Source organism: Crocuta crocuta, unplaced genomic scaffold (genome assembly GCF_008692635.1).
Source record: "Crocuta crocuta isolate KB4526 unplaced genomic scaffold, BGI_CrCroc_1.0 scaffold830, whole genome shotgun sequence".
NCBI classification, from domain to species: domain Eukaryota; kingdom Metazoa; phylum Chordata; class Mammalia; order Carnivora; family Hyaenidae; genus Crocuta; species Crocuta crocuta.
This window is the reverse complement of record NW_027531513.1, coordinates 1,526,674-1,551,440: the sequence shown is the minus strand read 5'-3', so window position 1 is coordinate 1,551,440 and position 24,767 is coordinate 1,526,674. Positions and strand designations below refer to the sequence as shown.

At 44.1% G+C, this 24,767-nt stretch overlaps 1 protein-coding gene across 2 annotated transcripts in view; it reads right to left on the bottom strand.

Annotated features, from left to right (window-relative positions):
• Positions 1-24,767, bottom strand: part of SPTBN1 (spectrin beta, non-erythrocytic 1) — a 196,865-nt gene that overhangs the window by 54,529 nt on the left and 117,569 nt on the right. For both annotated transcript variants that reach the window (XM_077772353.1, XM_077772354.1), the window contains 5 exons: positions 17,137-17,288; positions 6,976-7,149; positions 3,115-3,206; positions 1,797-1,877; positions 1,285-1,400 (listed from right to left, as the gene is read on the bottom strand). In XM_077772353.1, coding sequence (XP_077628479.1) covers positions 1,285-1,400; positions 1,797-1,877; positions 3,115-3,206; positions 6,976-7,149; positions 17,137-17,288 — 615 coding nt within the window. The remainder of the gene's footprint in view (positions 1-1,284; positions 1,401-1,796; positions 1,878-3,114; positions 3,207-6,975; positions 7,150-17,136; positions 17,289-24,767) is intronic.

Here is a 24,767-nt window from a genome sequence, read left to right as displayed (position 1 = left end):
GTTATTAAAAAAAATTTGTCATCATGGTAGGAAAAAAAAGGTTATTTAGCAAAGCACAAAGAACTACAGCTAAGGAAGAATGTCCTCCCATAGTTTAAGGAGGGGTTCAAAAGGAAGATTAATCACACCCTAAGGAATTTTAGTTTTCTGTTTATACTAAGAAATCATTTAATGGGTTAGCACAAAGATAATTTTATCTCCGCTTCCTGTATAGTGAACTTATCAGTGAATCTGATGCATTGGAAAGAGCAAGCCTGCTTGGCAGCCTCATGACCTCAATCTGTCCTTGGGGAATTCAACTTCCTGTTCTATATTTGTAAGAACTTTAAACTTTCACTCATAGCTTTCTCTGTAATATTTGCTCACAGCTGAGAGCTGTGATCTAAAGCTCCAGCACTACAAATAAATCCTCTTAGATCTGAAATGCTTTTCAAAATAAGAAAAAGTACCTATGACAGCTCATGCTAAAATCCTAGAACTAGAATTCTGTGTTAAGTAAGGGAGCTATGGCCTGAGGGAATGCCCCACACCGGTCAACTCCATGTCACCTGCAGTCAGTCTCTGGGGTCCTGCTGCAGGGACTGAGAGTGGAAAGAGTGGTTTCCAGCAGAAGCAGTCAGCCGTAAAAAGGGACTACAACTCTTAAGCCTTCTTCCACCCACATGTTCACCTTTCCTGATGCACCTTCTTCACTTAAGCTCTTCTTGCTCAAAGCAAATACTGCACAGCCTCCTACAAGCCCCCTTCCCCACCCTCCCCATGCCCAGTCTTGCACGCATTCATCCCAAGGCTGCTTGCCACCTCGAGACGAAAGTCAGTCAATGAGCATTCGCTGAGAGCCTATGTCAGGTTCTCTTCCTTGAGCACAGCTGCTAAAAACTTCCAGTGACTGCTGAATAACCTCTAAAAATGTTAACCTGTAGAGCCCTGACCCACCTTTCCAGTGGTACTTCCTATTATTACTCTAAACACCATTCCCAATGAACTGTTAGTCCCCAAACACATCTTCCTCATTCCTGGTTCCGCACCTCTGCTCGTGCAAGTGCCTCTGCCTAGCAAGCCCTCTCTTTCCCATCATGTTTAAATCATACTCATCTTTCAAGGCATTTTCAAATATAATCCTTTGCACAAATCCTCAAGTAATTCCCACACCAAAGTTAAGCTCCTCTTCCTTCAGTAATTCCCAAAGCACAAATAAAACAAAGTGACAGAAAGCATATTTTATATTAGCTCCCCACTACTAGACATGCTAACTGTCCCACCTTTCATCCCTCACATCCTTACCTTCGGGATCCAATAGTTTAGTGAGGCCAAGGTGCTGCTCTGCCAGGTTAAATGCATTCTGCAGATTGTAGTGTGCATTGGATTTCTTTAATTTGTCGAAATCTATCAGGTCAGGCCTATGGAGAACAACAGTGGGACATGACAAAAACCATGGCTTGAAAACACATGTGACCAATGAAGCACAATCATTACTCCGAAAGTGGCAGAAATCACCCCTTAGCAGAGTAAAACTCTATAATACTATTTAATCATCAAACAATGAAACCTGATTTTTGAATAAACACTTCAAAGTTTATTAAGAGAGCTGGAGATAGATAATGGACAAACTTGTTTGTCTGGGAGAATTTACATATTCTTTCACATTTTCCTCACATGGAATGCAGGAATTCCCACTGTGGTGCAACATCTAAGGCAATGGATATGAGGATCAAAAGTCACCCAGATCTGCTAACAGAGGAGTGTCAACATTCAACCCCCAAATTGTTAGCATGATTTCTAAGGATCTGACTCACCGGTGTTTGTGGATTAGTGCGTTGAAGGCCATGCCGTCCCTCCAGCTGGTGGTGAAATTGTGAATGTTGACGTTAGGGTACCTAGTAGAGACCAAGCACAAGAGAAGAATCAACAATTACCAAATAAAGATTTACAATTTCATGAAATGCAGCATTTAAGAAAAAGTTTATAAGCACTGTAAAAATGTTGAGGCAGTAAATGTCAAAGGACAATCAAGTCAGAACAAACACTGCTTCAAAATCAGCATGCTATAAAATAAAAATAAAATACACATCCACATAGCTTTTCTTTTTTGGTTAAGTCGACCAGCCAAAAGATTGTGAACTGTGTCCTAGATTTAAAAACTATGCTTAATGAGGAAAAAGTGACCACAACCCAGATGCCTCGAGGCCTCTTTACTTTCACTGGCCTTCTACTCTGACAGCAAAGACTCAGGACCCTGCAGTCACTGAGATCTGAATTCACATGCTACTTGGGGAGAGGGAACAGCTGGGATTCACATGACATTCAGCTTTCTTTCTTCTATCACTGACTTGAATAAAGTCTTATAAACCAAGTATCTCTGTGAAAAACTTCCTTATGTTTGAGACCTACCCCTCATCATTCAGCTATTCTGTACCATATTGGACATTACTAACTTCGTATCTGTGGTTGACTAAGGTTTATAACTAAGTTGATGCCCTTATTAGACATGCAGTCTTTATAAGCTTCATATTTACTGTTAATTGATCATGTCCATTAGTTGTAACTGTCCTCAAAGCATTCTGACAGTAACTCCAATTAACTTGGTACAAAATCAGTTCTAAGTACTACAAGCCCCAGCAATTTTAGTGAGCAACGTAACAGGGGCAGTTCTCTAGAAAGTATTTTCGCTAAAATTTCACTGAAAGAATAAAAGGAAGGAAAACAGAGACAGGATAATGTATACAGACTACTCTTAAGTTTATAACACAAAGTTCCCCAAAAGCAGCAAAAATTAAAGGGAGAAGAAAACCCACAACTGCTTTTTTAAAATATCATGGATGTGTTTCTTAAACATGGTTTCTGGGTTTTAAAATTCAAGATATATTGCTCTCTGAGCGTCCTTAACAAAGAAAGCGAAAGTGACTGCAGGGATGACAGGTCCAGAATATGAATCAGAACTCCTTCCATGCAGTGAGCTAGCTGAAATGTCAGCTATCAACTGCCTATGAGCTAACAAGACTTCTTGGTGGAAGCAGTGGAAGAAGATACTTGTCAACACCTCAGAAGTGATGACTGCAGCAGAACCTGTCCTGGGAGCAGTGGCCCCTGATCCCGTGTTGAGTTCACACTCACCCAGCTGTCTTCATCTGGCACCACAACAGCAATGCATCCTTGGCAGATTTCTTCTCTTTGTTGTCTTCAGTTTCTACGCTGATATCCTGGATCTAAGATTTACAAAGAAGTATGAGTCGAACAGATGAGTCAAGCTGCCTCATGACTGCCAGAGAAGAACAAGTCTTATAAATGAAGAATAAACTGCAGATCGCAACCTGGTCCTGCAACTATCTACTGTGCCAAAGACAACTGCTTTCCTCAAAGCTCACCACACGGAAACACCAACCAGGTTTTCTATGTTGTATGCAGGTAAGAAGAAGTGAAGGCTACTTAACCTGCAAGATGTCCCAGAAGTACCCAGTGGGGGGTCACTTCTAACTTCAAGATAGCCCATCTTTCCAACTGCAAGTCAGCACAGTGGTTCACAATATAAACAACTTGAATCTCATTAGATCTCAGAAATATACCTGGTTCAGTCTTTCATAACCAATTATTTTTCATACTAGGGTATGTGTCCCTCATAGATGAGGACAGCATATATACCTTTTCCTAAAAGGTGACCCAAATTCTCAGAGAAAGCATGCACAGACATTCTGCTTCTGTTGTCTGTGCTATGGTCTGAATGTGTGTGGTTCCCCCAAATTCTTACGTTGAAATCCTAACTCTCAAAGGTAATGGGATTGGAGGGGAGGCTAGGTGATGAGGGTGGGATCCTCGTGAACAGGATCAGGGCCTTATTAATGAGGCTCCGGAGAGGTCCTTAGCATCTTCCACAATGCGAGGACACAGGGAAAAATTTGCAGTCCAGAATAGGGCCCTCACCAGACCATGCTGGCTTGATCAGACTTCACCTCCAGAACTGTGAAAATGAATTGCTATTGTTTGTAAGCTACCTGTCTGTGGTGTTCTATGATAGCTGTCCAAACGGACTAAGACAGTCTGTATTCATAAGCCACTCACTGTCAACATAAAAGCAACATTATACAGAGTCTGGTCTACTGGCACCAACATCAGACCACCTAGGTATAAAGCTAGGTTCCACCACCTACTGTGCATCACTGGGCACCTTGCTCAGCTTCCCATCTGAGGAATGGCAACAGCAACAGTGGCTGTCTCACAGCACTGCCATGAAGTTAAATGAAGAAAGAATATCAAGTGCTGAGCTCGTAATAAGGAACCACCAATGCTAGCTCTTTGGATTAGGGGCTGCCTACCAGTTTAGACAAATGCTCTATATACCCTCTGTCTTTAGATTCTTGCCTATATAATACTATAATGTGGGATGGTGGGTGGTGATAAATGGTGGTGGCCTAGCAAGCCCCCCATCATCTTTTAGCTCTAGCCATTCCAAGCTTCCCTGCCCTGGCCCCTGTCACAGGTCTTCCCATTTCATCTAGAGACATGATCCAGCACTCTTTTTGGAAAAGACACAGGAGGAGGTTAAAATATATAAATACAAGATGAAAAAGTAAGAAACTTTCAACTAGGAAAAACACTTAAGAAATTGAAATAATGATAATGTTATCATTAGGACCTTCAGTTCTTGTGCACAAAGTAAATGTGAAAGAATAACCTTACTCAAGGGTTAAGACACAGACTCATCAGGAAAGGCAGGTGGAATTCCACACATTAATCCCTGTCAACCTTCTTATGCTTCTGGGTGAAGAAGGAAATCTATTTCCAGACTTGCTCATTTAGAAACATAGTCTACTCTTCTGAAATGAAGACAGCTCCCATTATTTATACGAGGCAAACTCAAAGGCTTTCATTCCAGTTTCCCACAATATCCTCCACTCTCTTTTAAAGGGAAAGAATAAAACCTGTGTGTCATCATTAGTATTTAATGGATACCTGCTATGCACAGACAGGACAGGCCATATCCTGGGAGTTCTGGGGGGGCGCGCACGCGCGCACACACACACACACACACACACACACACACAGGGAATTTAAGACAAGGCTGTATATTCAGGAACTGAGAGAAAGAGAGAGCTCTGTAAAACCGTGAGGAAGCTTCACAGAGGAGGCAGAAAGAGAGGTGGGCCCTGGCTGATGCAGAATCAATAATATTTGTGAAATGGGTGATGATTTAATAAGCCTGTTGGAGGAAGCTAGGTCATGTAAGACACCAACACTGCAGGCCATGCAGTGACATCAGCAGCCTAAGGTTCTCACCTCACAAAAAAAAGAAAGTATGTATCAGCATTTACAGGTTCAAGTACAGAAAAAGGCAAGCCGTCAGGAAGCTAATTAGTCAATAACTTAACCCGATTCATGTTGAGAATCCTCGAAAGGGCTGCGTGTGGCAGCTCACCAACGTGGGCAATGACCCGATGTGAAGAGAGCCACCATCAGAATGCCCTTCTACACTCTGATTACTACAGGCCAAAGCAACAGAAATACAACCTCTTACTCTACAAAAATGAGGTGAGGCTAAAGGAGGGTCCTGTTGATTCTACCTCTGTTGGCCTGAGAAGGAGGGCTATTATTAGTGAATTTAATGGTATTTATTTTCAAATCATTCAGGAGCTAAATGACAGAAACCTACATAAGAATTCTGTTTGCAAAACAGAGAGTCATTGGTTGTCGTAATTAAGTTCGTTCATGATGTCACCTTCAACAGTGGTTCCTTCCTTAGACCTACCCTAAGTGGGATATCTGGGACTGTGGACCAGATTAGTAAAAAGCTTTCCCAAGGAGTCAGATGATCAGCCAGGCTTGGGAACCACCATTCAGGGAGTTTGTCTGGATAGCTCTGTTTTAGCTCCCACCTCCTCCTCCCACATAAACGCCCAGAACGTTGCTAACTCAAACCCACTCTCAGGGGAAATGAGAAAGAAAACGATTGGTTACGGGCTGACTTCAGAGTTTTAAGAAGACTACAAAGAGAGCTATAATTTGGTTTCTGTCTTTGCCCTTTTTTGGTGAGATTTTTATTTGGCTAGAAAAATCAATCAGATTTTATATCAAAGGGGTGGAACAGGAAGGAAAGGCACAGAGAACACAGCCACCCAGGAGACAGGATTGTTAGGACATGTGTTTGCAGAGTAACCTGACGCTATGCTAAGAAGTGTTTCCTGCATTTCAAATTCTAATTGAGAAGCAAGAGCATGAAGCATTGCCTGGAGAAAGAACCAGTAATCAGGCCAGAGGTGCTCCACAGTGCTGAAATTCTGAGCTCCCTCCTAAAGGGTCAGAAGTATGCACTGCAGCCCTGACTGGCTTTGTAACCCTGGATAAGACTCCTCCCTTACCTCACAAAGAAACTGGACAGAATGACCTTGAGAGTACCTTCTGGTTTAGAGTTCTTCTATACTTAGAGCCTTCCTCTCAAGTATAACAAACCCATAAAATTATGATCGATTCAAACAAGTGTAAGGTTTTTGCACATTCCCCCTGAAAAATGCTTCCTCACATCCAAAGGAGAATGTGAAGGAGAAAACAGAGTGCACACACATATCATAATCCTAAATCGCTTCTCCTGAAAATATTCCAGGATATGTACTACAATCTGGTCAAGTTCAGATAGTCTATAACCAGTATCCCAGCATCAACCATATCCTTTTTATCTTTGCTCCCGAAAGGCTAGTGGCAGACATCAGGCGTTTGGAGGAAGGCACCAGACGTTTAGAGGAAGACACCGGACATTTAGAGAAGGTTCTAGTGAAGGGGTAGACAGGGATGCAGCGCAGACACCCCCTTATCTGAAAGGAGGACCAAGACTTTCCAGCAAGACTGAGGGAGGATGTGGTAGCTGCCATGTTCCTACAGGTGGCTAACGGGACACACAGCTCCACACACCTTACTCGGGGATGCCATTTCCACAAGGACGCTCATAGACAGGGGGAAGGCAGAACCTTGGTGGCCAAGTGCCCTTACCTGGAAGCGCAGGATGATGGTCCAGATGAGGCCGAGGGTCAGCCGGTGGTTCCCATCCACGATGTCATGGGACCCCATGTTCTCAAGATGGACTCTCTGCTCCTTCAGGAACTGAAGGGCCTTGTCCACATTCTCCAGACAGTGGATGCGCATTCGTCCCTTGGTGGGTTTAGGCTAGAAACAGGAGAGCAGAAAGTAGAAACTGATCATATAAAGGGGCAGAGACAGGCTCAGAGCTACTGCCCAGAGTCTGCGCATGCCTGCCCCTACAGCACTCTCTTACCCAAACCAAGACATTTAAAAAACGCGTGTACTCGCTCAGTACAAGGACAGTATTTACTTACCATCTACAAGAGAGAAGTTTACTTAACGGAAGGTGATCACTCTTCAGAGGTTTGTTTAATCATGCAAGCGACACAATTTACAAATGAGCAAAGAAGCTGGAAGGTTAGAGAGAAAGGAACCCCATTTCCATAAAGGATTTCAGAGCTACTGCTGCCACCCACTCAGCTTTCTGCAGATGCATGGCAAAATACCTGATGATGTTTCTGACTGCTTTAAATGTAAAAGTGGGCTTGCTACCTGCATGTGTGGGCTATTTCCTAAGGCTGGCTCAAAATGAAAAGGGGACAAACCACCAAATGAGGAGACTTTCAAAGTGGTGGTTTTGTGAGAGTGATGCAAAGGGCTCAGATAAAGGGTGCAATCCCCTGAGGACAAAGGAAAAGAAAATAAAAGAGTAGTTTAATGTGAATACCCTCATGTCTCTTCTTTTACCCAGTTATATCCAACCCAAGAGGACCTGGGAAGGTGAACATTTTAAATAAATAAAGCAAAACACACACACACATTCAGGAAATTCTCTGTGGGTCTCTGTCATCTACGGCATCTAGAGCAAGCTCATGCCTCCACCACCTAGCTCTGTCCGCCCCTTTCTATTTCCCAGCACAGACCCCCCTAGCACTGGCAGCACCTCAGGCTGACACTTCCTGTGGCGTCCTAAGGCCTTTCCCTCTCAGCGCTTTTCAGTGACTGTGCACCTGACTAGTAAGATCTCGGTCCGCTGACGTGTGCTGTTTCAATCCCAAAGTGTCCTGGTGTTGAGGCCTGCACAGCAAGGAGAACTGGGCCATTCTACTAAGTGCAATACAGTCTCCCAAGTGTGCCTCAAAGGGGACAGAAAAGGTCATTTCTGAACTGAGGGTGAGAGAAACAGTGTGGATGGAATCAGAAGGAACTAAAGAGGGGAAGGAGTAGACTGGGGGCAGCTGCTGGTATCTTCCCAGGCTCCATGAGGTATAACCACTGTTCCTTCAGACTTTATCCTAAAAAACTCAACTGCAAACATACAAGACCTTCCAGGCCTCTATTCTCTCTCTACAAAATCTCAGCAGAACCTGTGCTCCTTTCCACATGAATGTAGATACAAGGCATGAGTGGGGGAGGATGGTGATAAAGGTCCACTTCCCAGCAGGTTGATGAAGTCTAATGCCACCTCGCACGGACCCCATGCGGATGTGACTGGCCATGCCAGATCAGCTATGGAAGGTTCACTGCAGACCTAGATGCAACTCAAATCCCTGAAAAGCACCAGCCACTGGAAACGCTAGGGCATGAGACAAAGGAAGGAACTGGAAGAAAAAATTCAGACAAACCTCCTCAGGTAAAATGATCAGACTCCTTCAAATGGTTAAAAAATAAACAAACCTCACTGAACTTCTAAAAGCTAGTAATAAAAAAAAAGAAGGAAAACTTTCAGGAACCAACCCTCTTTTTTGCAACTCTCCCCAGATAAAACCAAGGCAGGGGTGGGGTTTCCCTTTCCCTAAAATTTCCCTACTGCTCATGGCCTCTTCTCTTTTAAATCATCAGACACGCGCAAACTAGCCCTATGGGATAAGCTTTTGTTGGACAGTTAGGTGCAGAAGATAACGAATGCGATGTTGAAATGCCTACTTTCAAGCTGCAATTTCCCCACTTTCTAGCAAATCAGAGCCTCACTTCTCAACTGCTTACCCATAAACTGATTAGAAACTGATAATTATCTCAAAGGGCCTCTACATAAATGAAATGGTAATCTAATCACTATAGTGTTCTCAAACACACAAAATGTCTCTTTACCAGCAAAGGGCACCTCAAGTATCTTCCTCTCAACAATTCTACTTAAAATAAATGGGGGAGGACTCTCCCTTCTACTTGTGTTTAAGTATAATATACCTCTCTGGAGACAACAGCTGATTTTTAGGTTCTAGACAGAACTTTCCCAGTAAAAGCCTGAAAAGTTGACATACTTCAATTTTTGAAAGGCAAAGTTTAAAACCAGAAGAAAATGTGCCTCCACACCGTGATGATGATAATACCACTCTTCTAATCCTGACACCTGAAATTAAATTCTGGACTGGAATGAAAAGAAAAAGTGGTAGAGAAAAATGTGGCTGCTTGGGGCTTCCACAGAGAGGAAAGGACATGAAAATACCCAAACCTCTACACTTAGGGCTCTGCAATAATGAGGACTCTGTGGTTCAAAGTTTGTTAGGAAACAAGTATGAAAAACATGATTTACAAAGACATTTTAAATATTATTACTGCAGGGCTGCCTAGGTGGTCAGCTGAGCGTCCAACTTCAGCTCAGGTCATGATCTCAAGGTTTAGGAGTTTGACTCCAGCATCAGGTTCTGTGCTGACAGCTTGTAGCCTGCAGGCTGCTTCAGATTCTGTCTCTGTCTCTCTGTCCCTCCCCTGCTCGCTCTCTGTCTTTCTCTCTCAAATATAACAAAAAAAAAAAATTTTTTTTAAACCATTAAAAAAAACCTGCCAAGCCCCCAAGATCTAAAAATTCTTGGTGGCCACTGATGGACCAACTATGTTAACCTCTTTATTAGGTGATTGTAACTGTTATTGCATTTAATCCTCACAGTAACACTGTATAGTAATTACCATTTACCGATAGGAACACGTGGGCTTAGAGGGATAGAATAATCCATGTGGCTAGTCCCTACATGGCCAGCAAGGATTCCAAAGCTCACGGTCTTCATGATATACCAAGAACCAAAAGTGGTACACATTTCCACGTGAAAGGAAATAGACTCAATTCCCATCTGGCAGATAGTTTTCATTTTTTTAAGGGTTATTTTTATATTACTAAAGTTCCATCCTCTTAAAAGTTAAAAAGAGATAACAATGGGGAAAACTGAACACAATGGAACTAGGGGGAGGGGTGCATTTCTCAGTAATAAACACTTTCTTAAAGCCGCGCCCCAAGAACGGCTAAGTCTGCCAAGAAAAGGAGTGTTCCCTGTCTTACCTCCATTAATTATTGTCAGACTTCTAGTGTGACACTGGTGTGTTCCCACGGCAACATATGCCTTTCTGTCTTGTAGGTCATTTCTGATGGGGCAGTCTGAAATGCCATTAATGTGGAAACAAAGATTGATACCAGATCAATATGTGACTCAAATAAGTGGCGGTGGTGGTGGCAGCGGGAGAAAGGTTCCTCTGAGGAAATGCCTACTTTTACAGATCCTCCTTGAAGTCATTCGGGACGCCTGTGTGACTTAGTCGGTTAAGCATCCAACTCTTGATTTCAGCTCAGGTCATGATCTCATGGTTTGTGATTTCAAGCCCCTCACTGGGCTCTGTGCTGGCAGTGTGAAGTGGAGCCTGTTTGGGATTGTCTGGTCTTCTTGTCTCCTTTCTCTCTCTCTCTCTCTGCCCCTCCTCCCTTCACTCTCTCTACCCCTCCCTCTCTCTCTCAAAAATAAATAAGCTTTAAAAAAAACAAGCTTCTCTGCTTTTCCCACACCACAGCCCATGCTCCTGTATTTTGCAGGCACTTTTCCTGTTTCCCTTCCCAAGGTCCCTTTTAGTCTCTCATCTTCATCAACCACAGCTCCATCCTATATTTCACCCCAGACGCGTCTTTTTTCAGACTCCAAAGAGGGAGTGGAAATTATGGCTAAAGAAGCACCTCTAGCATCTGACAACACAATTCTAATTGCTTCTTAGAGCAATCTGTCCAAGCCCTACCTCTGAGAAAGTGGCCTTGGGCAAATCTGCCTGAGTAGACCCAATGCCTTTAAAGAAGAACAAAAGAGCTGGATGGTGTCTGGGCCACCATTCTGCCTCCACTGTTTGCCCGTCCTTGAGTCTGAAATCTATTCTACCCTGCAGAGCGTCAGGATTTGCACAACTACAGAATAATCACAATGGCAGTGTTTTTGTCAGAGTCTAGAGATAAAAAAAGAGAAAAAAAAAAAGTTTCTTAGACCTGACCTGGCCTCCCTGAATAAAACAGGAAGACATAAGGGAACATTTCTGGCAGGCTGCTTTGGGAGGCCCCCTGGGAGCTGGTCCACGCTGTTCCGCCCTGGTAACCCCTACTTCCTCAGATACTTTCCATGGGTTTCCAAAATCACCCTGAAGCCACCTGGAGCAGCAGCTTCCCCAAGGGTTGCAGTGTGACCAGTCTCACAGGATGCACTCCCTGGGAAGTGGGAGAAGCAGGCTGGGCTCTAAGCTTCTATCTGCCACACACTAGCTGGATGGCTCAGCTGGTTACTTATTCTTAGTACGAAGGAGTGAAATAAAGGGATCTAACACTACAGTGGCCACCAACATCACTTCCAGCTATAAAATACAATGTATATGTTGGAGGTTGGAAGGCTTACTAACATATGTTCTGGTCTTTTGTCCAGTAGAAAATGGAGGAAATGGAGAAAACACACTAACTGGTCACCACATACCAATGTGACTGACCCTGAGGTCTTTGTCTTTTTTTTTTTTAATGTTTATTTATTTTGAGAGAGAGCGTGTAAGCTGGGGAGAGGTGAAGAAATGGAGGGAGAGAGAATCCTCCCAAGCAGGTTTCATGCTCAGCGCAGAGCCCGATGTGGGGTTTGATCCTATGACTGTGAGATCATGACCTGAGTGGAAATTAAGAGTTGGACATCCAACCAACTGAGCCGCCCAGGTGCCCATCTTTGTCTTTTAATAAAAAATAGTTTTACCACATACACACGGCTCTACTTAATACAGATGGCAGGATGGGAAGCACTTATTCCACAGCCTCCTCTAATATAATACACAGCAAACTCACTTCTCTCTAAGTCCCCAGTCAAACTTTGAGCTTTAATAACAGTATAAAAGATTCTTGTCCAGCGGCACCTGGGTGGCTCAGTCGGCTAAGCATCCGACTTCAGCTCAGGTCATGATCTCATGGTTTGTGGGTTCAAGCCCTGTGTCAGGCTCTGTGCTGACAGCTAGCTCAGAGCCAGGAGCCTGTTTCGGATTCTGTGTCTCCCTCTGTCTCTGACCCTCTCCCGCTCATGCTGTCTCTCTCTCTCTCAGAAATAAATAAAACATAAAAAAAGTGAATGTTAACAAAATTAAAAAAAAAAAGATTCTTGTCCAATTAAAATTAATCAAGGAACAACACACTAAAAGCAATAGACCTTCAAGTCACCATCATCATTCTTCCCAAAAACCATCACCAATTTACCCGGGATACTTTCCTACACAAGTTCCTTCCTGATGCCCACCACCAAATGCATGCCTTCACTCTCCCTCACAGCAGACAACTGACCCTTATCTCCTTCGACCATCTAAACCTAAACCCCTCCTCCTGGATCCTGTGAAACCCCACCCACTTGCTATGGCTTCATGACAAGTCATCCAGAAGGCTGTTTCCCCTTCTGAACTCTAGGGCTCTGGGACCATTCACTGGGTACTTCATCATACGTACCTATTATTATTAATTCACTTTTTGCATTTGTGCAATTTAGACTGCAACTTAATGGGGCTTTCTTCTGTGGCCAGTTATTCAGAACAAAACCAGATTCTCCCAAACAAATGATATTACAAACAACAGATAGGTTCTGTGACCAGTCCACAAAATCCCATTTCAACAACAATACAAGCCAGTGTGGCTCTCCTAACAAAGGCTTTATGTAAAACTCACTCAGCAATGTGGGATTTAAGGCTTAACAAATCTTGTGGTAAATCTATCGTACCCACCTAGCTCAGCCTGTTTTGGAATTAACGGTGGCAAAGGGAAAAAAAATGCTTTTTGTTGTTGTTGCTGCTTTCTCTTCTTCAACACTGATTAACAGATTACGAAGACAGAATATCAAGAAAACAAAAGGCAAGCAAAACCCAGAGATATCTGTTATTGGAAACGGCATACAGAGGTGTTCAGAAAACCTTGTCCTCTCTGGGTCACAAGTGAGTGCCCTATGTGGCAGGAATGGGACAGAAAGCTGGCAGTCTTACTTAGAACCATCCTTCACTGCTGAGGCCCATGGAGGGAAGGGGGCAAGCGCAGGCAAGCTTCAACCCTGGGTTATGACCAATGGGCTCCACTTCAGCAAAGTCCAAGCCCAACAGCATTACTCCCAAGATCCTAAGATGTGGGACCACTGACATAATGACTGGCACATGTTCTGTGCTCACAGCATTTATCTGCTCAGTTGATGCTAAAGTTAAGGGTGGGTCTATATTTTTTTAATTTTTTAAAATCTATTTTTGAGACAGAGACAGAGCATGAGTAGAGGAGGGGCAGAGAGAGACGGAGACACAGAATCTGAAGCAGGCTCCAGGCTCTGAACTGTCAGCACAGAGCCCGATGCGGGGCTCAAACCCACGAACCACGAGATCATGACCTGAGCCAAAGACAGACGCTTAAAACTGACTAAGCTAAGCCACCCAGGCATCCCAGGATGGGTCTATACTTATAAGGGAATTTTAAAGCAACGCCTTTATGAAGAGCTATACGCCATTGTAATTTCAGAGTAAGATACTGGGGAAAAAATGGTTTTCTTTGTCATCAACCCAATCCCACCTAAGTAGGAGAAGCTTCCTAGCTCAGCCTCAGAGTTTCCTCAATGCTCCACAGGATGACATACCTGAGGCAAACAAAGGGACATTTCCAGACATGGATCCTGTCCATGCCTGGACCACAGAAAGGGATTTCTGCTCTCTGATGCTCCCCATACAGCAGAGTCAAATGCCTTGATAACCTGAATGCCTGTCTGAAACTTGTTCAAATGGAACTCAAATTTTATTGAGCCAAAATGCAGGATGGAGTTAGGGTAGAATTATCTGGAGCTATTGTTTCTTTCAACTTAGGAAAAATCAAACTTCCTCCTTTGTAAAGAAGGATGAACTGGCTCCAAGAATCCATTAATACAGTAAAATTAAATATTCTAGTTCCTCCTATATTCATCTGTTACCTACTGTCAAGCGGATGGTAAGGGCTGGGGCTAAAATGCTGACTGAGACATAGGTCCGGATGGAGGGCATGTTACCCAGGGTTTGGGATCACTGGTGCAGAAAGCCCAGAGCTGACTACTATCTGACCATACACGTTTAGCTGTGGATGAGAATTTACCCAGGCCGAGAACCTCTATCCACACCTCATTAGTTCTGTACGCTGAATATGCGAGGATTCTTTGGGGCAAGCCTTCAGGAAGGTCATCTCCTACAGGGAGGTCTCTAAAGTGAGTCCCTAGCAGCCTCCACAGCCAAGAGCCGAAGGTAGTTTGTGTCCCCTCCAGAAAGTTCTATGAACCAAATAAACCACTGGGCCAAACAGGCTGAAAATTCTTAGTCTGAATGAACAAGAGCCTTAGCTCACTCTGTCTATGGTACCCTTATTTTTGGAGTAAGAAGATTAATCAGACTGCCCAACCTATAATCAGTGTTGGTGTGAGGAATGGATAATGAAAGAAGTCAAGGCACTTGGGGTTTCACCAAGGAGTATGTCATTGCTAAACACCATTTCTGGCATTGACTGCCTAAGAGGTTAGAAGATAACTCCCATCTTCTGTTCTTCCCATTCCTACTCTCCTAGGCCTCTGGATGACTGCCAAAAAAAAAAAAAGAAGAAGAAAAAGATAAAGTATTGCTAATAGCAAATAAACAAAGAAGTGGGACCTGCACATAACTAAGAACTATACTTTTTGCTGGCTGCTTTCTTTTTCCCTACTAAAGTTTTTGTTGGACCATTCGGAATAAAGGGCAATGGGACTGATTCCATTTATTATGTGGACATCATTAAGGACACAAGGTATTAAAGAATTATGGACCTTCAAAGGTGAACACTTTGCTCCCTACAGCCTGGAAGACTCTACCCTACTGGAACTAAAATAAATGTTCAAATTAATTTCTAACCATATGACCTTTAATGATTTTTTAGCTACTTTCCAAACAACATTCCAAACAAACAAAAACAAAATAAAATCAATCATACTACATTAAACACTGAAGAAGCAGGGGAAAAAAAAGACTGAGAAGTAGGGGGAAATGTCTGGTTAGAAAAGTGAAATCAGGAGCACCTGGCTGGCTCAGTCAGTAGAGTGTATGACTCTTGATCTTGGGCTTGTAACTTCAAGCCCCATGTTGCAGGTAGAGATTACTTAAAAATAAAATTTTTAAAAAGGGGAGGAGGTGCTTGGCTGGCTCAGTCAGTAAAACATTCAATTCTCGATCTCAGGGTTTTGAGTTCAAGTCCTGCATTGGATGCGGAGCCTACTTAAAAATTTTTCAAAAAAAGAACAAAAATATAAACAGGAAAAACTAAAACAAAAACTAAATTTAAAGGTGCATATCACTGTAATTCTATCCTAGGTTCTCACACAGACTCACTTCAAAAAACAAATCAAGGGGCGCCTTGGGTGGCTCAGTCAGTTAAGCGTTCAACTTTTGCTCAGGTCATGATCTCACAGTTTTTGAGTTCAAACCCCACATCAGGCTCTATGCTGACAGCTCAGATCCTGGAGCCTGCTTTAGATTCTGTCTCCCTCTTTCTGCCCCTCCGTCTCTCAGAAATAAATAAACATTAAAACACTAATAAAAAAATCAACATGCAATAAATGAGGGGTCTTATATCCCCTCCACATGAGCCCAACTGCCCAGACTATGACTCCATATACCACTTTTGAGGCAGCCATCATGGGCCTGAGCAGAAGTCTCCTTTAAGTTCTCTAGTTTGTTTAGCTTGACCCACAAACTCTCAAATATGAGGTAACAAGACCTGCACACCTGGGGAACAAAGCGCATAAACAAAACTCACTATGGATGAGATAGGGCCTGCCTCACTATCTTTTAAAGGACTCTGTTCTTGAACATAGGGAAAGGGAGAGAAAAAACTCTATATTCACCCACGCTCAAGAGGCAATTGTGTTGGCAGGCTAATAATAGGGCAGGGTACAACCTTAGCCCCTTGCCTGTGGTCAGAGGTGTGTGGGTTGGTCTGCATAGAGACCCATGAGGCTGTCAAGTTACAGGGTGGAGTTCAAGTTAAAAATAAGGCTTTCTGGCAGCCCTGCCAACCACCAGTATCATATTTTCCTGGTGATGTCACTACAGATGTGGGACTCTATCCCTGGGCGTCAGTTTTTGGATCAGTCCCACTACCACCTATAGAACTACATGTGTTCTGGTACAATATAGCATCTATTTTCAAAACAAGGGGAGACAAAACCTGTCGGGTCAGTTACAGTGACTGGTTTATGGTTCATAAACAAAAGTCACGGCGGAGAAAGCCAGAGTAGCTCTGAGAAACAAAATGAGGATAGAATTTTCACTTTAGGCTGACAACCGCCCTGCCCAAAAAGGCACAGTGAATTCATCAGAAGCTGAGTTTCCAAGGAGATGACACAACACCAGCCTCTCCCTCCACCCCCAAAATAAGAAGTATGCAGGGAAGAAAGCAAAAAACATCAAAGACTACTGAATTCAATTCCTGCCACCTTGTAACAGCAGCTCAGATTTTCCAAAGAATCAATAAGAAACAGATTTAAAATTATTCCATGATCCTGTGGGATACACATTCATCCTGGAGCCAGTGCCTAAGTCTGGCCCTTCAATTTCCAGTGCCATGCCCTGTTTAACAGGGAACACCAGCCAAGATCTGTCAGACCAAGGGTAGTAACTCAAAAATTTCCAGAACAAGGCTGCTTTCCTTCAGTTCAAGAATATCGCCCAGACTCACAACGGTACACAGGAGCTTTTCCCAACATACTCAGCTCACCTGACCAGATCTTCCTTCTCAAAAATATTAGTCATTAATTGCAAAATTCATCAGAAGACACAAGTCCACACTCGGTTTTTCAAAAAAATTTTCCAGCCTATGGTGCAAAGTCACTTAATAACATTACCACTTACCAGCCTCTCTCCGGAAAGAACTTCCAGTAGCTTGATGAGCATCCGTCCATCTCGAAGGTCAGTGTACAGGTCTGTGATGCGGCAGGACACCCGGGCAAGGTGGGAATTGACCCACTTGGTGAAGGTCTTCTTCTGCACAGCTTCGCGCTCATCTGCAAGCAGAAGAGAGCTCGTTTTACCATCAATCACAGCCCGGCAGCAGCAGCATTGTGCGGGCAGGGTCACAAAAGCCCGGCCAAAGGAAGAACAGGAAAACTCAACTCTAACTAAAACTGCTACTTAGCTTCTCTGAAGCATAATAAATGCTTGAGGAATGTAAGAATTGTACAGTCCTTGAACGTCTAAGCCCCTATGTATACCACCAGCATTATAGCCTTGCTCTCATTCGTTTCATTTTCTCTCATCTCTGTTGGAGAGACAAGAAGATACAGCAGAACACAGTGGGGTCCTCTGCAGCCCTGCCCAACAGCGTAACATTTGGTAAAGTTTCCAATGTATATCTTACAACTACTATTGTTCCTTCAAAAGGTGAGTATTAGAGAAGCATACAGTATAGGGAAGGACATGTGGTTAAAAAAAAAAAAAAGGAGGCAGCAAGAAATGGCTTCCCTCATATATAAAAGATCAGAAGACAGCGTGCCTGGGTGGCTCAGGTCATGATCTCACAGTTCACGGGATGGAGCTGTGCATTGGGCTCCATGCTGACCACGTGGAGCCTACTTGGGATTCTTTCTCTCCCTCTCTCTCTCCCCATTCCCCACTCATGTTCTTTCACTCTTAAATAAACTAAAAAAAAAAGATAAATTCATTCATGACATTGATCTGCAATGACCCTCTTACCTGCTAAATCATACATCCATGAACAACAGAGAAAATGGCAGGTGGTGAGGTACAAAGACATCTGTACCAGGCACTGGGAGAACAGGGCCTGGGCCTAAGGTTTCACCAAAAACGTGTTCAGATACTGTGTTCAGTGTCCCCTTCTATGAGGTGAGTGGACAGTTATAATCTCCAAACTACAACCATTAGTTGAAAAATTGGCAGGGGTGCCTGGGTGGCTCAGTCAGTTGAGTATACATCTCTTGATTTCTGCTAATCTTTCCTGGGACAGAGCCCCACATCAGGCTCTGCGTTTACAGCACAGCACCTACCTGGGATTCTTGGTCTTTCGCTCTCTCTCTGCTCCTCTCCCTACTCATGAGTACACATGCTCGCTTGCTCACTCTCTCTCTCTGAAAATAATAAACATTTTTTTAAAATGCGACTGCTGGTTTATGGCCTAAAGTATAGTAGTAGTACATCCAAGTCATCTAGGGAACAATACTGTTTTTCAAGCCTCATTGATTAAGTTCTGTTCAATTCAGAACCTGAAACTCTAGACATATCAGCCCAGCACACTGCTGAAACCATCAACAGGGATCCACAGAATATGCCCTGTACACATTCACACTGACTGTTTTCTATAAAAGTACTCTTTTGTCAGTTACTCACCCCACTTCTGGTTCTATAGCATAAATTTGTGCCAAAAGGACCCAAGATCTACTCCTTCCAGTATAAGCCCAAAGACACCAAGATGTCTAAGCATTAATCTACAAAAAGGGAGCAGACCCCAATAATTTTTATGTATTTCACCACCACTTAGGGACAACTAAAAAGCTACCCTTGCTGACAAGGGCGTGTATCCGGTGGCCTGGAGATACTGGGTTCCCAGCCTGGCTGGAACATCCTGGGAGTCTGCAGGAAGGCTTTGCCAAGGCCTCCAGCCACCCCTCCACAGGGAGGGGGCCAGGCAAAGACAACGTGGGATGAGCCTGTACTGCCTGGCCGGTGAGGCAGCTGGCCACCTGCTGCAGTGAGCAGCTCCTCCCCACCCAGCCTTTCCCTAAAGGAACAGTCTGTCCAGCAGAAAAGAGGGCCTTTCTAAGGGACAAAAGCCAACCCAAAACAAAGGATCAGAAAGGGCAGGACTGGGGGAACAAGAAAACGGTAGTAAGGGGCACAGTGCAGATGAAAAAGGAGCTGTACCAATAACATCATGATAGGTCACATAGAGAAGATCAGATGCATTATTAATCACACAATCATCATGATGGACGGCAACTTCAGGACACTGACACAGGGAGCTGTATTTTTTGCCAAAGCTTGGCTGTTTTGAAAGAGGAAGTCCAGAGCAGAACACAAACACACTGAGTACATTTCACAGATGGCAAGTAACTCCTGGTTCAGATGTATTTAGGGCCTGCTAATTTTTTTAAAAAAATTCTAATACATTTTATGTGCTACAATGGAGTTAAAAATGTCTTTAATAAAGCCCTTGATGGGTTTCGAAGCTGTTATTAAAGGGTTTAGGCTCAAAGTCACTACCACACCCAACCTATCAAGGGAACAAGATCAAAATGAAAACCTGCCTGGATTATGGTATTTCTAAATAAACAAGCACAAAGGTGTTCCTCAGTCAACTGTCACTCCTTTGGGTGAATCTCACATTACAAAAATACTCCTGGCTTCCTTCAGGTTCGGAATTCACAGGTTCCCTTACAAACAAGGAGATTCCAAGGATTTGCTTCTAAAGACAGTAAGCACACTCCCACAGCACCCAGTTCTGGGAGTTATAGTGGAACCCAGACTCTCCTCCTCCAGAAGGGGGCAGAGAGGTCACAGGTGGAGCAGAGAACTGAATGGAAATAAAACAGGCTGCGGATCTGCGTGAGGAAGGCTCCACCCATCCCCAGAAACTCCAGGAAGGAGGGAGAAAAGAGGAAGAGGAGAACTCAAATAAAAATAAAGGAAAGGAACGAGCACTTGCTTTCTTGTCCTCGCTCCTGTTTCCCCTTTCTATTCTCCCCACACAGCTTAAAAGCAGGCCCCAGGTCACATAAGCGTGCTAGAAAAGTCACATAAGGCCTAAGCTCCTCTGGCTTGTGCCTCTGCTCTGGAAAAGGCACGTAGACTCCATCCAAGAACTGGACCAGAACCAACACTCTCATGACACACGAGGGGCAGGAAATGGGCTCAGCAGTGAGACACGAAGTCCAGTGAGCTTAGTGTGGCCTCTGACAATGGAGGGCTGGTGAACAACAAACACTTCTGAGGCCGGAAGGAGGGAAAGGGAAGGAAAGAAATCTACCCAGCAGCCTAGCTGAGGATGAGGCTGCGTGTCCTTGGGGACTCAGCTCTTTGTTCCACCCTTCCTGGGAAGGCACAATGACATCACCCCTGTACTCACAACCCGGTGAGACAGGGGCAGATTAAGCCAGATGCCTGCTTGAGGAGGAGCAGGAGGTCCTTGGCACAGATGATGGAAGACAGTCCAGAGGCGTGTTTCCAAGCTCAAGCTGAGGTCACTCTGCCAGAACTGTGTAAGGAAGTGGTGGGAGTAGCTGAGAAAGGAGAGACCACTTCAGCTCTATGAGTATGAGGCAAATCTGGTACCATGAGAAGGGAGCCCTGGCAAACTCCATACTGATTTGGTTATTTAGAGCAGTGGTTCTCAACTCCCCAGGGGACATTTAGCAATGTCTGAAGACACTGTCCCGTGGGGGGATGGGGGGTGCTATACTGGCAACTAGTGGGTAGAGGCCAGGGATCCTGGTAAGCATCCTACAGGGCACAGTAGAGCCCCCCACAACAAGGAATTATCCAGCTCAAAATGTCAGTAGTACCCAGGTTAGGATATCCTGGTGTACACATTCTGGGCTTCTACCAAAAAGGAGTTGGCATTTGTAGTGTCTCAGACTGTACTCCCCAGAGAGTCATCTGACTTGGGGTGCTGTTCATTTCACTACTCTCTTACCTAAGGTTTTATGAGCCTGGTGGTCTGCACATTGGCCGCAGCAGGAAAAACTCCCTACCCTCAACCCCACGCGTTACACAAAGCGCTTGCTTGCTGCTTTCTTGCCAGAAAGCAGCAGCAGCCGCCGCCTCTGCCTCCAGGACAACCAAAGGAGTAGGGCCCAGGGTGACACTGGGTACTTCTGTCCCCCAAGCCATCTCTGTTCTCCTTGTACCTTTTCAGGACCTTGTAGTGCAGTTAACCAAGCCAGGTCATGCCTGCATCTCCTCCCAAAAAGTTGACAATGGCTGAGCATGACGCTGGGGCAGGTTCAGTGTCCCCCACCCAGCCTGCCCTGCGCATAAGCTGTATGTGCTGCCTCGAAGGAACAGGCACTTCCAGAGCCCTGTTCCCAGTGAGTGTCTCTCAGCTGTGTGTATTCATCCCCCCCAACCCCCACCATTTATTCCTTTAGAGGGACTGGCCTAAAGTCGCTCTAGCATTAGATGAGAGGAGGTAAAGTACACAGCAAAGTGCCACGCTTGTAACCATCAGCTCCTTCTGCTCTGCCCCAGCAGAGCAGCACTCTCATGAGTTCCAACCACCTGAGATCCAGGATCATGGAGTCATACGCTCTCAGGTAGAACAAGGCTTTGGAAGTCATCTAAAACAACATTCTTTCAAAAACACAAAATTCCCTTCTANAGTGTGTACATAGCAAGCAAGAAGTTGTTAGCAATCATCCAGAAAGAAAATGGCTCATTCTTTCATTTTTATTAAAAAAATAATAGCATCAATGAGACTTTCTATGTCCCAGGTACCTTTCTACGTGCTTTTACAATTCTCGTAACCACTCTATGAGGTAGGAATTAGTAACTTTCCAGAAAGGCTGGCTCTAAAGCCTGGATTCTCAATCATTCATTATGCAATAATGTCTCTAGCACAACACTGAAACAAAAACACGTGTCCATGATAAAAGATACAGAATCACCCACCATCTCACCACCCTAACCCAAATCCTTACTTTGTGAGAGGGTCTTCTCCATCAATGGGTAACTCCAACTGTGTCTTCAGCAAGTCTAGATATGTCTCTATGGCCCCGCAAGGCTTGCTCTACACACAAAGCTACAGAGAATACAGGTCTCCTCACTCCCCCTCCTAAGGGCCTTCATGTTAATCAATCTTCACCGATGCCTCTTTGCAATGAGCATCCTGATGTGGTAGGCAGAGTGGAAACCAATGGGGTACATGAGGACACTACCACCTCTGGCATCCTGGCATCAATGCATACGGACCAGTGGAAGCCAGGACTTGAGGCACTTGCAGTGCCAGTAGCCCAGAGACAGGGAACCAAGTGAAGAAAGGGCAGAGAGAACCAGCAGTCCCTCGCAGGAGAGGGCTTGGTGAGTCTACATGTCAATGCAGGAGTGGGAGTCAGGAAGGGCTAAGGTGACAGCCAAAATAAGCCTCCCAGAACTACCAATTCTACCAAAATGTCCGTATAACAGAACCCAGGAACCACAACTGGTTCCAGGTGTGAAGATCTAGCCAGTCTTTGTCACCACAGCCCCAGAGAAAAATTAGTCAACCACCTGGAAAATATGGACTACTGAGAAACAGAAGAGAAAACCCAATCTTGAATGAGGGGCAATATCTGTGTCAGCTTCTGATCCCTAGAAGAAGTGAACTGTAGCTGAAATTCTACTATGGTGAGCTTTCTTGAAAACAGAATTTGATGAGATGGTGTGCCTCCAGTAACGCCATCATGCATCCATACAGCAATGTGCACTTTCTCGCCCCAGCAACTCTGTCAGGGAGGTGGGACACAAGAGGTATCTCCACCAAAGCTCAAGGCCTGGTGAGGATAAGGGCTTTCTGCAACGCCAGCCAGTAGAGGCACAGCTGACATATGCTGGGTGCCCGTGGGTGTTTGATCTGTCTCTTCCATTGTTTAGTCAAGACGAGTTATTATGCATGGATACACCTTCTTGAAGTATCTAGATTTATGGTCTTTTGGTTTTGATACATAACTTAAGATTTTCAGAAGATGGCTTACCAAAAAGGGGTGAAATACTTATAACTGAGAAACATATTTACCAATTTTTAAGTTTATTTTTGTTTATTTATTTACTTATTTGGAAAGAGAAAGATCATGTGAGCAAGCACGAGCAGGGGAGGGGCAAAGAGAGAGAAAAATTCCAAAACATGGGGCTCAAACTCACAAACCCTGAGATCATGACCAGAGTTGAAATCAAGAGTCAGATGTTTAACCAACCAAACCACCCAGGCGCCCCCATACTTGCGCAATTTTAACCAAAAGGCTATGAATATCCTTTCCATCATCCGCCCCTATAAAGCATATAACTGACTTCCGTGCTTTTTGGGGAATGGCTATTACCAATACTTCAAGAACTGTAATGCTTCAACATTTATTTACTCTGGAGAATTTGCTACAACTAGAAAAATGAACCCTGTGTTAGCCTAAGTTAAGCTAAAGGACACAGAAATAGTTTGATGAACAGAAGGGCATTGTGTTATTAAAATGATTGTATAGCATCTTTCGGCAATACCCTGTGCACAGAGTGCTAAACACAATCGTATTCACCATATGCCACAATTCTGGCTATAAAAAGGGATGGGAGCCAGGGATGAAGAAAGGCCTCAAGGCATGGAACATTTCTGGATGGAAAATAAGGGAAACACAGAAACGGGAACTGACAAATGACCCCACGCAGTATTTCCCCAAAGACTAGACTTATACCTGGCTGCAGAGAACAGATCTTTCTTCTACTTTTCAAATAGTCTGAACCTGCTGGTATAACCCAAGAAAATTTTCTTTCCAGGATCTTCTTCAAGTGTGTTAAATTAGTGACCTATCTTGAGGAGGAGGTGGCAATCATGTACAATTTTTCTTTGTACAGACTCAGCTACATTAAGTGTCCATGTGGGTTCACAGCAGGAATGGGGAAACAAGGACAGAAGCTGAGAAGAAATCAAAAGAAAGCGATGAAGCAATCATGCCATAAATACTGCCTCATGGCTACTTGAATGGACCTTATTATAGCTATCTGAGTAAGGAATAATCAATCTGAAGGTTGGAATATTAGTAGGCTCCGGTCTTTATGAGGCACCTAACTGTATGCAGAATTCTGTCTAAGTGAAGGTCCCTTGCTCTCAATGAACTAGTTAGTCTAGCTGGGGAAACAAAGTGGAAAGTCAAAAAATAACAAAAGTAGTACAGGATCAGTTGCCAGGAATGACTTCAAGATGTATTTCTGGGTGTTTAGAAGAAAAAGCTTACTACAGTTATGATGGCTGCAGGTCCACCATTCAACAATTCCACAAGTCCCCTGCCTCGTGCCTTTCTTACCCACTTTAAACATCACTGCTGTGGTCGTCTCCCCCAAACAGCGGTTTTTCAAAGTTGCACCACTGTACCAAAACCTTCAACGGCTCCCAGCCATCCACAAGAGGGTCCAAATCGCTGAGGTGAGAGATCAAGGGTCCAGAGCAGCCTCTCTTGAGGAGACACATGCTTCCACTGGGATCCTCCCTGACACATGAGCTCTGTGTTCCAATCTTACAGCACTTCTTCTGTTATACTCTGAACTCACATAACTTGCATATTCCTTTGTTCTACCTTTGCTTAACACCATTCTCCTAAACTAGAGGGCACTTACTCTTCCCTTACCCTTCTTTTAAGACCCAGGCCAGGATGAGCTCTTCCATGGGCCATCATTTGATGGGATGTGATCTCTTATCTTTTTATCTTGGATCCTGTGTCCTTTATCTCCCCAACTAGCCTGTAATCGTGCCCAGGGCAAGAACTCAATTCTACATCTGTTTAAAGCCTCACCAT